A 15430-nucleotide genomic window follows, 5' to 3' on the forward strand; every position below is an offset into this window, starting at 1 on the left:
AGCCTGCTATATGCATGTCCTCTGGGGTCTGTTCCTGGAGGCCAGAAGCCAGAGAGGGCGGCAGGAAGAAGGTTGGCTGGAAGCTTGCATGCCTTTCCTTTCCTGCAGGCTTGCAGGGTGTAGACTTGGGTGATGGTGGAGGTTGGAATTAGCAGTAACCTACAGAAGCCATGCCTTCATGGGCACATAAGTCTTCCTTCCTTGTATTTCTTGCAGGCAATCCCTCAAATCTCGACCCTGGCATGGTATACCACCCTGTTTCCCTTGCTCGTGGTGCTGGGCATCACAGCCATCAAAGACCTGGTGGACGACGTGGTAAGAATTGCTCGTGCAACTTTCTCCTCACTGCAGTGGAATAGATACCTTCTATTTTGAGATGATTAAAATAACCTTTCTCCTTCTCTCTTCTAAAGGCTCGCCATAAAATGGATAATGAAATCAATAATAGGACGTGTGAAGTCATTAAGGATGGCAGGTACTGTGCCTTCCTTAATTTGTCACTTAGTTACAGGGATAGAGTGGATGACTATGTCTAGAAACATACTTAGAGACAACTCTTCTGAACTTACAAGGCAGTCAGCCCAACAGCCTTTTCACTGTAAGGGTCTCTGTTAATTTACTAAGACTTGGTCCTCTCCTCATGACCCAGAGGCTATAGCCAAGTTGGGTGACGGGTGCTTGCCCTTTGGGCCCTACAGTATCAGCACTGTTGTGTTTATTTTATTAAAGCTTTTATTATTTATTAGAGAGAGAGAGAATGAGCAGGGGGAGGGGCAGAGGGAGAAGCAGGCTCCCTGCTGAGCAAGGAGCCTGATGTAGGATTCGATCCCAGGACCCTGGGATCATGACCTGAGCCGAAGGCAGACCCTTAACCTACTGAGCCCCCCAGGTGCCCCAGCACTGTTTACACTGTTTACTCCTTTAGCCTGGAGCTCCCATCTTTGCTGTTCCCAAACTTGTGTGTTCAGGATTTCGCCCAAACATCTTGACCCCTTTCCTGATTCTCCAGCTCAAGTGATTTCTCCCTTCACTGCGTTTTCAGAGCATTTTGCTTTCCTCTTTCTTATTATGGCCTGACTTTTATTAGAATTATTGGTGTAGGTGTCTCATCTTCTGTCCTGAACTGCAAGCTTCTCAGGGAGACTATCCTGATGGTATTTGGTTGGGTATTTGTTTTTTGTGTGTTTTTTTTGGTCCATCAGAGCCTCCAACACACCAAAAGTGCTCCATAAATGTTCAATAAACATTGTCAACTGTGACCAACGTGCCAATTCACAGACCAGTAATGAGTTGTTTTTTTTGAGCAAGTGCCTGGGGGCAGAACCACAAAGTCAGGTGCTAAAAATAGTGACTAAGACAATGCCAAATCACTGTGATGTACACCTGAAACTGTAGGATATTATATATCAATTACACTTCACTAAAAAAGAAAGAAAAAAATAGTGTGAAGGCCCAATTCAAAGACTTTTTTAGGTGTCGACCCTGAGAAAGAGAAGGTGATTTATAGGCATAGTTCCACTGTGTCTAATTTACATACAGACTATGTCAGTCTGTTTGGATGGCTTTTTTTCCTTCCCAAATAAATGGATTCTGTTCTGAAGGTTACCTTTCAAATCACTTAGAATCACTGTCATGGAGAGTGGTAAGATTCACAGCCAGCCCGCATTACCCTGGCAAGAGGCCACAGCCTGGTTAACTCCACCGGTAAAGAGTAGCTCTGAGTGGCCTTAGATTTGGGGGTCAGGGTGCGTATCTGATAGGGCTGTGGCCCCAGCCCTCCTGGAGGAGGGTTAAGCCTGTGTGGGGACTCGGACCTTGTAGGGAGGGCAGTGCAACCTCCCAAGGGGAAACTACATGTCGCAGTGGAAGGGTTCAAACAGAATTGCCTCTCATATCCCCAGAGAGCTGTGAAAGAAGGTTCTTGTTCGTTTATAATTTGACACTCATATGCAAACTGTAATTTACAGTTTTACAGATACTGACATGTAAACCACCATTTCCTTTATTGAAAGATGAGCCAAGTTTTTTTTAATCCTAAGATTAAGAATTGTGTGTTAAATTCTAATAAATTGGTGAAACTGGTATATAGGCATATATTTAGAATGTATTTTAAAATGAAAAATATATATATTTTCAACTCCAGGTCTCTTTTATCCATGAATTAATGGGAGGACACACATGGTAATTGGATTTCTGCCTCCAAAAAAATTAAGCTTATTAGTTGTGATAGATTCACAATATCTATTAGGGATACCTTTTCTATATGTGAACATCTTTAAAACAGACTACTGTGTTTTAAAAGATGTTTAAAAAAGATGTTGATTTGTTAGACTTTTTAATATATTTTTTATGTTTTTTAAAGATTTTATTTATTTGACAGAGAGCGAGAGCAGACACACAAGCAGGGGGAGTGGGAGAGGGAGAAGCAGGCTTCCCGTGGAGCAGAGAGCCCGATGCAGGCTCGATCCCAGGACCCTGGGATCATGACCTGAGCCAAGGGCAGACGCTTAATGACTGAGCCACCCAGGCACCCCGATTTCTTAGACATTTAAATGGTTATTTCCTATGAAATTTAAGACTGAAAATAGTCCTCTTCTTATTTAATTTTGCATTTTATCAATGTCCTTATTAGACTTATGAAAGCGCAACGCACTCCTTGGAAAGGTAATTTACACAATAGGGAGGAGGCACGTTCTAAAGTTCCAAGAGGATTCCAGGGGGCCCGTGTGGGAGCCAGAATGCATTCCGGCCCCGGGACCACCTGCATCCTGAGCAGGTGGTGGATAACCCAGAGGACAGAGAACAGGAGAGGTAGGAGTACAGGACAAGAGCAAAAACAAAGGAGATGCCAGGTATCGTGACATAGGAAAGAACACATCAAAATGGTCCCCATCACCACTGCTTCCTTTAGAGGAGACTGTGATTCCCGTGACCTCTTAATGTGGTTTCATCATTCAATGGCTGAACTTTTAGGAACCCTTTTCTCTGTGAAATTCACGTTTTCCCCAGAATCATTGGCTTCTAGAAAGAATAATTCCAAATCCTTTGCCAGTAACTTTGAAAAAGCCAATAAACTGTTATTATTTTTAATATTTAGATTCAAGGTTGCCAAGTGGAAAGAGATTCAAGTTGGAGATGTCATTCGTCTGAAAAAAAATGATTTTATTCCGGTAAGCGAATAAGCCCTGCATCCCTCATCCCTGATCCTCCCAGCTGCTCTGGTGCTCAGCTTCGCCTTGGGGATCTCTGTGTTATCGGTGTGTTTTGTTTTGAACAGGCTGACGTCCTCCTGCTGTCCAGCTCTGAGCCCAACAGCCTCTGCTACGTCGAAACAGCTGAACTGGACGGGTAAGCGGGTGTTCGCCAGGCCTGTTTTAAGACTGACCTTTGAGGGCACATTCATTCCGTTGAAAATTGCATCATGAAAAGGAGCCCTGAGATCTGGCCCTGCCTCCAGCACTTGCTGGCTGTCCAACAGTGTCCCTAGCGGACCAATGTCTCTTTTTTCCAATTCCATCTGTAAAGGGGGGCTCTCAAACCTGCCCTCCCCCCCAACTTTGAGGGAAGGTAAAAGGGTCAATGCCTGAGCCCTTTGTAAGCAGCTGAGCGGTGTCCAGACACATACGAATGACTATCGATATAAGCTATTTCAGAAAAAAACCAGATTTTTAAAGTACTTGTCAATAGGCAATTTTGGATTTTCCCTTTGTTGGCTCTGGTCACAACACTACCACTTAGAAGAATGTTCTGCTTTTGACCCGTTTTGAATGCATTTATTGAGTGCCTGCTCTGTTGCGTTAGCATTATGTATTAGCTCATTTAATCTTTGCAGGAGCTGAAATCATCTCAGGCAAACTGGGTCTGTCTTTGCGCTATGAATTAGTCAATTGCTCAGTCTTTCCCATAAAACGGCCATTATTCCCATGAGTGAGAGCCTCTAAAGCTTTCCAAAGGTAGCAAATCCCAACATGCCCTGTCAGAACAAACTGAACGGGAAGGTGGAGGGCCACGGGTCAGCATCTGAATATAGGGGAACCCCAGAGTCAGTATTCGTGGAGCCCACAAAAGGACGTCCGGCCTGTAAAGGCGGTATCGCCATCCGGCGCCCAAATGCCCAGCCCGACTCTTCTTTTTCCAGAACATGCGCCTTCCTTGCTCTGTGGGTGGGAAATGCCACGTACTGGGGGTTAAGGTTCCCACCTCCTTTCCTAGGTAGAATTATCTTTCAAAGATATGGGATCTGGAAAATAGTAGGTTGACAGAGTCCAAACACTTTCTGTAGCAAATATGTCTTGTAGAATCATCTTAGTGCGATTAAATATTAGAAGCTAAGTTTTAAAAAAAAATTTTTTTTTTTTTTTATAAAGATTTTACTTATTTATTTGACAGAGAGAGAGACAGCAAGAGAGGGAACACAAGCAGGGGGAGTGGGAGAGGGAGAAGCAGGCTTCCCGCGGAGCAGGGAGCCCCATGCGGGACTCGATCCCAGGACCCTGGGATCATGACCTGAGCCGAAGGCAGACGCTTAACGACTGAGCCACCCAGGCGCCCGGATTTGTTTCTTTTAGAGAGAGCACAAGCAAGGGGAGGGGGAAGGGTCAGAGGAGAGAGAGAATCTCAAGCAGACTCTGCGCTGAACACGGAGCCCAATGCAGGTCTCGATCCCATGACCCTGAGATCGTCAAGAGTCCGATGCTCAGCCGACTGAACCACCCAGACAGCCCTCGGAGCTAAGTTTTTAAATAGCAGTTTGATAGTCTAGGCTGGTGGCGAAAGCTAAATTAGTAAGAAGGAGGACAGGAAGCTTGTAGATGCCTCTGTCCCAACCATATCGGCCCACTTAAAACAAACAGCGAAGGGGACCAACATTTCCCAAGTCAGAAGTTTTTCTATAGTTCAGGAAATAACCTCACTAAACCCAAAGTTCCAAAGCAAACTGAGTTTGAAAATCAGAAAAGCTAATGATCTAGCCTTTGCTTCCAGGTATACCTAATGTTACCTTGTACAGTTTTTCTTATACTCCTTTTCGAGCTCCAAATTTTATTCATTTAATTTTCTTTTCCTCTCCCTTTAGAGAAACCAATCTAAAGTTCAAAATGGCACTTGAAATCACACACCAGTATCTCCAAAGAGAAAATTCACTGACAACATTTGATGGTTTGTGCAAATATGTCTTACTTTGTTTTAAATTTGTTGCTCAACTCAGTCCCAATTAATTAAAACCAGAAAATCTTTCGTATGTGAGTACTTATGTGAGTCATATTTTTCTAAAGGTTTTATTGAATGTGAAGAACCCAATAATCGGCTAGATAAGTTTGCAGGAACACTGTTTTGGAGAAACACAAGGTTTCCTCTGGATGCAGATAAAATTTTGTTACGTGGCTGTGTAATTAGGAACACGGATTTCTGCCATGGATTGGTCATTTTTGCAGGTAATTTCAGAGTTTCTTGGGAAATTGATCTGATATGTGCTTTTAAGATTTAAAGGAAAGGATTGCTCTTCTGTTCATTCTCCATCGAAACCAAAGGAAAAGTAATTTTATTGACATGACCGTGAATTGATTTTCCCAACTATTGATCGTATTGAATTTTCCACTTTTAGGTGCTGACACTAAAATAATGAAGAATAGTGGGAAAACCAGATTTAAAAGAACTAAAATTGATTACTTGATGAACTACATGGTTTATACGGTACTTATTTTCTATTTCAGTAGATAAGAGGCTAGACTGCTGTCTTTTGCTGTAATGTTGTTGTATGCTTTTCTTGTGCAGAGAAATCTTACCTCTGCAAGCCAAGTAGAAGAACACGTGCGGTGTCCCAAGGCTGGATGGGAGAGAGAGGACTCTCCTACTTTTTCTCAGAAATGCCATACCTCTAATAGGAGAATCCTTTTGAGAATGGAAATACCAGTTGTAGGGGCCTCTGAGTGCTTGAGTATTTTGTTAACTAGAGTGACCAGTTGGAAAACCAGGGATCCCAAGATAAGTTCATGGGACTGGACTCCTAGAGTCAATGTAGGGTTGATTTTACTGCTGTTAGTTTCCCCAAGAGGTAGTTCTCTTAAAAGCAAACTTTTCCCCCTGACATATGCTGTATAAGTCTACATAAAAGGCAAGGCTAAATAAAAGGTGTGTTGAGGGGTCCACGAGACCACCCCCAGGTTTCGTGATTCACTAGGAGGACTCATAGAATAGAGCATCTAGTTGCCCTCATAGCTATGACTTACTGTAAGTTATTACAAAGCAAGATCAGCAAAGGCAAAAGGCCCATGAGGCAGAGTCTGGAGGGAGCCAGGTGCCAGTTTCCAAGAGTCCTCTCCCAGGAGGGTCACACGGCAAGACACACTTAATTCCCTGAGCAACAATTTGTGACAGCCCATGTGAAATGTTGTCCATACCAGGGAAGCTCCTTGGAGACTCTGTGCCTGGGCTTTTATTGGGATCTGGTCACATAGGCACCATCTGCCAGGCACGTACTAAAATTCCAGATTCCCTGAAGGAATGCAGGTGGTTGGCATAAGCCATATTGTTTTACACAAACAGGCACAAAGAGCCATTCTTATCAGGGAATAAGGAATAAGGAAACCCTTCCAAAATCTAAGTTCCCAGATGCCAGCCAAAGTCCAACCTTCCAAGCAAGTCGTTTGAGGATAGCATCTCAGGCCTGGCCCCAAATATTAGGCAGTCCTCTAATTTCCCAATGAGAATTCGTTTTTGCCCAAGTATTTAGTTTAATTTGAATACATAAACTTTTAGGGACTTCTAAAACTTACAGTACTTTACATATACATATTTAAAGTCATATAAAAGTAATATACTAATTTAAGAAACAGCTCGTTTTTCTCTGATACCACATTTCGTGAAAACTTTGAACTTTTCAAGTGCGTCTTCCGTGTCATTGTCCTGGTTACGGCCAAAGTATTCACAATGAGTTCTTTGTGCCGTAGTGGTTTTGAGATATAGCACTTTTGGAATCTGTGTCCAGAAATGTAAATATGTCCTTGGAAATTGTATTCCTACCCATAAATATCCAAATACTACGAGGACAGTGGACTTTTCATCCCCTAAGTGTATCCTCATAATTTTCCTAACAGGATATACTTTTTTTTTTTTTTTAAAAGATTTTATTTATTTGACAGAGAGAGATACAGCGAGAGGAGGAACACAAGCAGGGGGAGCGGGAGAGGGAGAGCAGGCTTCCCGCAGAGCAAGGAGCCCGATGCGGGGCTCGATCCCAGGACCCCGGGACCATGACCTGAGCCGAAGGCAGACGCTTAACGACTGAGCCCCACCCAGGCGCCCCAGGATATACTTACTGTGCCGCTTTTTAAGTGATCTTAAACTTGAAGTGATAATTAAATCTTCAGGAATAATTACCCAAATCTGGGTAAAATTCCCTTAACTTCTATTTTAAAACTTATTTCCAAAAAAAAAATAAAAAATAAAAAAAAATAAAACTTATTTCCATCAAATATTTTCTGTAAGCATCCCAAGTCAGCATTGTTTGATATTATTTCATGCTGAGATACCTTCCCCAAACAGTACAATATTATTCAAACTAAAAGCCATGGATCGAATGCCCTGTAATATGAGGATGTTTAAAGATTTGAATGTAAGACACCACTTTCTCTTTCAAACTATAGCTTTGGGGACAAAACTGTACCTAGATGTGTTATGTAGGATAGATCAGTCAATGATAGAACTCAAATAGGCTTTCAAAGCATCCTGATGGTGCCGTTTTTCCTTTAAGTGTGTTGTTTTTACAGACTACTAAATTATCATTAACATGCAAAGTATTGAGTAAGGTTAGTTAGCATCTATGACATTCTGGGAGTTGGCAATCTGTCTTCCAAATACACTTAAATGTTTCATGTCTTCTAGATCTTTGTTGTTCTCATCCTGGTTTCTGCGGGTCTTGCCATTGGCCATGCTTACTGGGAAGCTCAAGTTGGCAATTATTCTTGGTACCTCTATGATGGAGAAGACTATACACCCTCCTACCGTGGATTCCTAAATTTCTGGGGCTACATCATTATTCTAAATACCATGGTGCCCATCTCTCTCTATGTCAGGTAAGGCTCTCCTCTCTTTGGCCTTCTGCTTTAAGGGAAGTATGTCGTACATTTTCCCCACTTTGCACCTTCATTTCTATCAGTAATTGTTGGCCTTTGAGGCCATAAAGAACAAGTAAGAAAATAACGTTCGTCTCAGGATTGGGGGTAATGGAAGGAAAGGAAATGAACACCGGAGTGTCTGCTCTGCGCCCCGCACAGCGCCTTGTATCTTGACCACTTTGCCGATGAGACCCCCAGAGTTCAGAAGTCACTCACTGGGTAAGATTCCTTCTCAGGGGACTTCAGAGCCCAGGCTTCAGAAGGGGCCTTGGGACAAGGTGGAGATGTCCAATGTCATGGGAAAACTTAGTTGTTTTCCTTTTCAGGAGCCTTCCTTTTTTTTTTTTTTTTTAATTTTTTAAATTTTTTTATTTTTAAAGATTTTATTTATTTATTTGAGAGAGAGAATGAGATAGAGCATGAGAGGGGGGAGGGTCAGAGGGAGAAGCAGACTCCCTGCCAAGCAGGGAGCCCGATGCGGGACTCGATCGAGGGACTCCAGGATCACGACCTGAGCCGAAGGCAGCCGCTCAACCAACTGAGCCACCCAGGCGCCCTCAGGAGCCTTCCTAATCTCTTAGCTGGGTCTTCCTTATTACCACCTGGCACGTCTGTTGCTTGTAAAATGCTTGCTGGCCACTGCTTTCCAATGGGAATGCCCCTCTCCTCGCCCTCTGTCAGCCTCTCAGAATGTTCTGTTTCTCATCTCAGTCTCAACCACAATAGAGGAGGCAGGGTCCTGTCTCTGACAAGTGGTGATGCCTTGCTTGGTGAGATTTCTTCCTCGTTCACTTCTTTCCTTCTTTAACATCAGGGTTTGCTTCATTTATCAGTTGGATTTTAGACCACTGGAAGGGGAGCTGTGTCTTGGAACATCCTCAGCAGCCAGAGTCTCCTCTAAGTGCCAATTAAGTAACAACCCAGAGACATACAAGATCACATATACTTCTGTAATTAGAAGTACTTGTTTTATTTTAATTTTATTATATGTGCATTTGTTTTCTTTGTAATCTTATTATATGTAGTTATTGCTGTTCCTTTACCATGAAGTAGAGCCCTGGGGAGCCATGTGTTTGCAGTCACTTAAAAAAACAAAAAAACAAAAAAAAACTGAGATGAGTTTTACCTTTGTCGAGGGAGCTATTAAACAGATTATTTTGTTTAAAACTGTATGTTATAAAATAAACTGTGTGTGTCAGTTTCGGTTTTAAAAAGTCATGTCATGTGATTAATGTGATTTCCTTATTTCTCTTGAACATGGAAGGTCCTTCTAGAACATAAGTCGGATCAGGTCATTCTGCTTTGTTTTCTACCCTGCGGTAGCTTTCCATTTCCTTCAGGATAAATTCGTTATTGAGGCCACCCTATGACCCACAAGGCCCGGCGTGGTCTGGTCCCCCCCCACGCCATCACCTCCTGTACCGCCTCCCGCTCCTTAGGCTTCCTCAACTCCAGCCCCCTGGCTGCTCCTCAATGTGGTGGAAGTACCTGCCACAGAGCCTTTGCACCTGCTCTGGTCTTTGCCTGGAATGTTTTTCCCTCTTATCTACATGGTTGCTCTTTCATTTCCTTCAGGCCTCTGCTCGAACATCCCCCTATCACGCTGGCCTTTCCTGACCCACTCTATCTTAAATGTCACTTCCGTTCCCTGTTGGTCTTCATCTTCCCTGCTTTGATGTTCTGCAGGGATTTTGTCTGTTTTGTTTGCTGATGCGGCCTCCTATGTCTGTACATAGTAGGCACTCAGGAAATATTTATAGGGTGAGGGAAAGAGTTCTTTTTCCCTCTCTTTAATTTATTATAAAGACATCTTTTGCCCACTCAACACTGGCTGAATATTTAAACAGCTTCCTTATAACTGAGATATATTTAATCCCTTAGAGTTTTAAAATTAAGATGATTCTTTTAGAATATCTTATTTGGGACATTCTTTAACTTCATAAGAATTTAGGGGGAAAAACTATGCTTTTTCACAGGGTAGGAGTTACTTACCAAAAGCGCTAGGGCCTACTTGTGAGCACACAGGGTCTGTAACCTGGTGGACCCTCACCTCCAATTAGGGGCAAAGGTGAGCGCAGCCTTTCCAGTTGTCCCCGGGTGCCACGGGAATGAGGGAAAAGAGAGTAGGGATTGCCACATCGTCACCATGTCACCGGTCCCACAGGGCCATGGGCTGAGGGTCAGACATACTCAGGAGTGAGTGAGAAATCACACTGAACAAGGCTGGAGAAAGATGTGTCTGGTCAGGAGAACCCAGAGGCTGGGCACATAGACCCCACATGGCTTGTCTTTCTGCGGATGAGCAGCTCGTTCCTGGGCACGCAGGTGAAGATAAAGCCCGCTCCCTGCCTCTCGGATCCGAGAGCGCCACCCAAAGTAACCTTTCGTCTTGTCCTCCTAGTGTGGAAGTGATCCGTCTTGGACAGAGTTACTTCATCAACTGGGACCTACAGATGTACTATCCTGAGAAGGACACGCCCGCGAAGGCGAGAACCACCACGCTGAACGAGCAGCTCGGCCAGATCCATTATGTGTTCTCGGATAAGACAGGGACGCTCACCCAAAATATCATGACCTTTAAGAAGTGCTGCATCAATGGGCAAATATATGGTGAGTGGAAGCCAATGCTCGGTCCCCAGGCCTCTGTGACCAGGGCCCGCCTTCCCAGAACCGCTGGTGCCATCCCCGAGCCCAGCCCTGGTGGCCATTCTGGGCTGAGTTCGGAGGGGGCTTCGCTGGTGGCATCGGGAACACGCGCGGGGGAGAGGCCAGCGGTCAGAAACAGGCACACATCCCTCAAAAAATGAAACAGGAAGTTACCGTGTGATCCAACAGTGCCACTTCTTGGTGTAAACCCAAAAGAACCAAAAGCAGGGACTGGGAGAGAGATGTGCACAAATATGGTCATATCAGCGTTATTCACAATAGCTAAAGTGTGGAAGCAACCCAAGTGTCCATCAGTGGATGAGTGCATAAAATGTGGTCTCCACATACGCCGGAGTATTAGTCCTGAAAAGGAAGCCGTTCTGACACACGCCATCCCGTGGATGAGCCTGGAGGACACTAGGCTCAGTGAAATAAAGCCGTCACGGAAGGACACATACAGTATGAATCCATGTATATGAGGCCCTAGAGCAGTCAAATTTACACAGACAGGGAGTGGAAGGGGTGGTTGCCAGGGGCTGGGGGGAGGGGAGGATGGGCACTTATTGTTTAATCAGTACTGAGTTTCAGCTTTACCAGATGAACGAGCTCTGGAGCGGGTGGGGGTGATGCTGCACAGCAGCTGGACTGTAGTTAATGTCACCGAACTGTACACCTTAAAAATACTTAAGGTGGGAGGCGCCTGCGTGGCTCAGTTGGGTCAGGTCATGATCCCGGGACCCTGGGATCGAGCCCCGCATCGGTCTCCCTGCTCGGCGGGGAGCCTGCTTCTCTCTCTGCCTGCCGCTCCCCCCGCTTGTCCTCTCTCTCTCTCTCTGTCAAATAAATAAATAAAATGTTTTTAAAAAACGGTTAGGACGCCTGGGTGGCTCAGTTGGTTAAGCGAGTGCTTTCGGCTCAGGTCATGATCCTGGAGTCCCTGGATCGAGTCCTGCATCGGGCTCCCTGCTCGGCAGGGAGTCTGCTTCTCCCTCTGACCCTCCCCCCTCTCATGTGCTCTCTCTCTCTCTCTCAAATAAATAAATAAAATCTTTAAAAAAAAACAAAACGGTTAAAGGGGTGAATTTTATATGTATTTCCTCATAATTATTTTGAAAAAGTTGATTTCCATTCTAATGTTCTGAAATATGCTGTATATTTATAAAAAATGTTAAGGCTAATACTGTATTCAATCAGAATGCTCTAACTTTTTTTTTTTTAATTTTTTTTTTTTATTTATTTATTTTAGAGAGAGAGTGAGAGAGAGAGAGAGAGAGAGAGAGCACAAGAGGGGGGAGCGGGAGAGGGAGAAGCAGACTCCCTGCTGAGCAGGGAGCCCGATGCGGGACTCGATCCCGGGACTCCAGGATCATGACCTGGGCCGAAAGCAGTCGCTTAACCAACTGAGCCACCCAGGCGCCCCAGAATGCTCTAACTTTTAAATAAAGACTTAATACAATTTTTAATTTCTTTTTAGAGAGATTTTATTTATTTATTTGAGAGAGCGAGAGAGCGCACAAGCGGGGGAAGGAGCAGAGGGAGAGGCATAAGTAGACTCCATTGTGAGCACAGAGCTCGATGTGGAGCTCAGTCCCACCACCCCAAGATCACGACTCCAGCCAAAATCAAGAGTTGGACGTGGGGCTCCTGGGTGGCTCAGTCGGTTAAGCGGGCGACTCTTGGTTTCAGTTCAGGTCATGATCTCAGGAGGGATCAAGCCCTGTGTCGGGCTCTGTGCTCAGCAGGGAGTTTGCTTGAGGACTCTCACTCCCTCCCTCCCTCCCTCCCTCTCCCTCTGCCACCCCACTGTGTGCTCGCTCTCTCTTTCTCTCAAATAAATAAATAAATCTAAAAAAAAAAAAAAAAAGAAGAGTCAGTTGCTTATCTGACTGAGCTAACCAGGCACCCACTTCACACAATTTTTTAAAAGAGCCTTAAGAACGCTGTGTGCTTTTTCCTTGTAGAAAACTACTATACCGTGAATGTGTTTTCGCGTAAGGAGCATCTCTGACGTGGGGGACTGTGAGGAAGGTGGTAGGATACTGGGGGGTTAAGGAAGTGGTCCTCATGTGCATGGGGGCAGTCCCTTTAGAGCTGGGGGTAAGTAAAGCACTTCAAGGGACAGGAGTCTGGCCCCAGAGGAGGATGCAGTGTAGAAGGCCAGAGGCACCAGTGTTTGAACCTCTAGACTGGAGGTTAGCAAACTTCTGTAAAGAGCCAGGTAGAAAGCATTTGAGCCTTTGCAGGCCATATATTGTTTGCATCAGATTTTCTTCTTTGTTAGGTATTATTTTGTTTTCACAACTCTTGAAAAATGTGAAAATCGTTCTAAACTTGAGGGCTGTCCAGAAACAAGCTGAGACCCACAGAACCGAAGCAAGGTGGGGAGGGACCTCTGCACACCGATGGAGACTCAGTTTCTTTTGTCCTGTTTGTTTCTCAGGAGACCATCGGGATGCTTCTCAAAACAGTCATAGCAAGATAGAGGTGAGTCCTTTCATTTAAGGAAGGGTTTGGGGGTGTGTATTAGTTGCCCACGACGATGGCTGTAACAAGGTACCCTCAAATGGGTGGCTTAAAACCACAGAAATACATTCTCTCACAGCTCTGGAGGCCCGACGTCTGAAATCAAGCTTCCAGCAGGGCCACAATCCCTCTGAGGTTCTAGGGAAGAACCCTTCCTTGCCTCCTCCTAGCTTCTGGTGGTGGCCTGCAATCCTTGCCGTTCCTTGGCTCACAGACCCAGCACTTACATGTCTGTTTCCATAGTCCCATGGCTCACTCTCTGGGTATCTGTGTGTCTGCGTCCAGATTTCCCTCCTCCTATAAAGACACCAGTCATTGGATTAGTGCCCAGCCTCATCCAGTAGGACCTCGTCTTAACTCGATTACATCTGCAAAGACCTTCTTTCCAAATAAGGTCATCCTCACAGCTGCCAGGGGTTAGGACTTCCACATATCTTTTTGGGGGACACCATTCAACCCACCACAGGATGTCTTTTTGTTTTAAGACAGGTGTGAGCCCACTTGACACTTAAGAGTGTGTTAAGATCCCAAGATGACTTTTCCATAAAGACTTGGCTTCAGAGACAAGCTCCTGTCCTTTGTGAAGCCCACGTGGACGTTTTCAAAATCACGTGTTTGTTTGCTCTCTCCACTTCTTTCAGCAAGTCGATTTTAGCTGGAATATGTTTGCTGATGGGAAGCTTGCGTTTTATGACCACTATCTCATTGAGCAAATCCAGTCAGGGAAGGAGTCCGAAGTTCGACAGTTTTTCTTCCTGCTGGCGGTTTGCCACACGGTCATGGTGGATCGCACTGATGGTGAGTGTTTCTCTGGCATCTCGGACGCCAGGGAGCAGTGTTTTCGTTTACAGGTAGCTCCCGCTGGGAACTCAAGTGCATGTAAAGTAGTAGGCCTGACAAGTCTGTCTCTTACTCAAGCAGTGAACATTTGTGAGCCCTACCCTGATGGTATATAAGTTGGCAAAGCACGAAACCAGCTCTCAGTCTCTGAAGATGTCCAGCTCCTCCACAGTTACGGCTCCAAATGTGTTTATCACTTTGCAAGTGAAATCTTATCGTTAAGAGAAATGATTGACTCTAGCATGATACTAGAAGAATCACAATCTTCCCACCCTGTTATTACTTGACATTTATTGAGAGTGAAGAGTCAAGCCTTATCTGGATCATAAGGGGACTTTGAACTTGAACAATCTTTACCACAAAATAATTTCAGAATTTATTTTCTAGATTCAGATGTGTTTGGGGTTTGAAATAATACCCACCAGAGCCTGGGCTCACTTAAGGTGTCTTTTTCTTTGGAAGGAGCATAATTAACGTATATTTGCATGGGAGCCAGCAAAGCTGACTTGTAGGTTCCTTTGTAGAATTCTTTCTTCTTTCTTTCTTTTTTTTTAAGATTTTATTTATTTGAGAGTGAGCAGAAGAGAGAGCACACGAGCGGGGGGAGGAGCAGAGGGAGAAGCAGACTTCCCACTGAGCAGGGAGCCCCATGCGGGGCTCGATCCCAGGACCCTGGGATCATGACCTGAGCCGAAGGCAGATGCTTAATAACTGAGCCACCCAGGCACCTCCCCTTTGCAGAATTCTTTTTTTTTTTTTTAATTTTATTTTATTATGTTATGTTAGTCACCATACATTACATCATTTTTGCTGTAGTGTTCCATGATTCGTTGTTTGCGTATAACACCCAGTGCTCCATGCAATACGTGCCCTATTTAATACCCATCACCAGGCTAATCCCTCCCCCAACCCCCTCCCCTCTAAGACCCTCAGTTTGTTTCTCAGAGTCCATAGTTTCTCATGGTTCGTCTACCTCTCTGATTTCCCCACCTTCATTTTTCCCCTCCTGCTATCTTCTTTTTTTTAACATATAATGTATTATTTGTTTCAGGGGTACAGGTCTGTGATTCATCAGTCTTACACGATTCACAGCGCTCACCATAGCACATACCCTCCCCAATGTCCATCACCCAGCCCCCCATCCCTCCCGCCCCCCACCACTCCAGCAACCCTCAGTTTGTTTCCTGAGATTAAGAATTCCTCATATCAGTGAGATCTATGATACATGTCTTTCTCTGATTGACTTATTTCACTCAGCATAATACCCTCTAGTTCTATCCACGTCATTGCAAATGGCAAGATTTCGG

The 15430-nt window shown here is 44.6% G+C and overlaps 1 protein-coding gene and 1 long non-coding RNA gene across 5 annotated transcripts in view; one reads left to right on the forward strand and one right to left on the reverse strand.

Moving 5' to 3' along the window:
- Nucleotides 1-15430, forward strand: part of ATP8B1 (ATPase phospholipid transporting 8B1) — a 135857-nt gene that overhangs the window by 82297 nt on the left and 38130 nt on the right. For all 4 annotated transcript variants that reach the window (XM_081801123.1, XM_006736928.3, XM_081801124.1 and 1 more), the window contains exons 5-15: nucleotides 217-315; nucleotides 414-475; nucleotides 3098-3170; nucleotides 3278-3348; nucleotides 5075-5157; nucleotides 5274-5432; nucleotides 5603-5691; nucleotides 7882-8072; nucleotides 10516-10724; nucleotides 13201-13244; nucleotides 13925-14081. In XM_081801123.1, the coding sequence (XP_081657249.1) occupies nucleotides 217-315; nucleotides 414-475; nucleotides 3098-3170; nucleotides 3278-3348; nucleotides 5075-5157; nucleotides 5274-5432; nucleotides 5603-5691; nucleotides 7882-8072; nucleotides 10516-10724; nucleotides 13201-13244; nucleotides 13925-14081 (1237 nt within the window). The remainder of the gene's footprint in view (nucleotides 1-216; nucleotides 316-413; nucleotides 476-3097; nucleotides 3171-3277; nucleotides 3349-5074; nucleotides 5158-5273; nucleotides 5433-5602; nucleotides 5692-7881; nucleotides 8073-10515; nucleotides 10725-13200; nucleotides 13245-13924; nucleotides 14082-15430) is intronic.
- Nucleotides 1-15430, reverse strand: part of LOC115942203 (uncharacterized) — a 95202-nt gene that overhangs the window by 14271 nt on the left and 65501 nt on the right. The gene's annotated exons all lie outside the window — the stretch shown is intronic.

Source organism: Leptonychotes weddellii, chromosome 13 (genome assembly GCF_054177405.1).
Source record: "Leptonychotes weddellii isolate Sample4059 chromosome 13, ASM5417740v2, whole genome shotgun sequence".
Taxonomy (NCBI): Eukaryota; Metazoa; Chordata; class Mammalia; order Carnivora; family Phocidae; genus Leptonychotes; species Leptonychotes weddellii.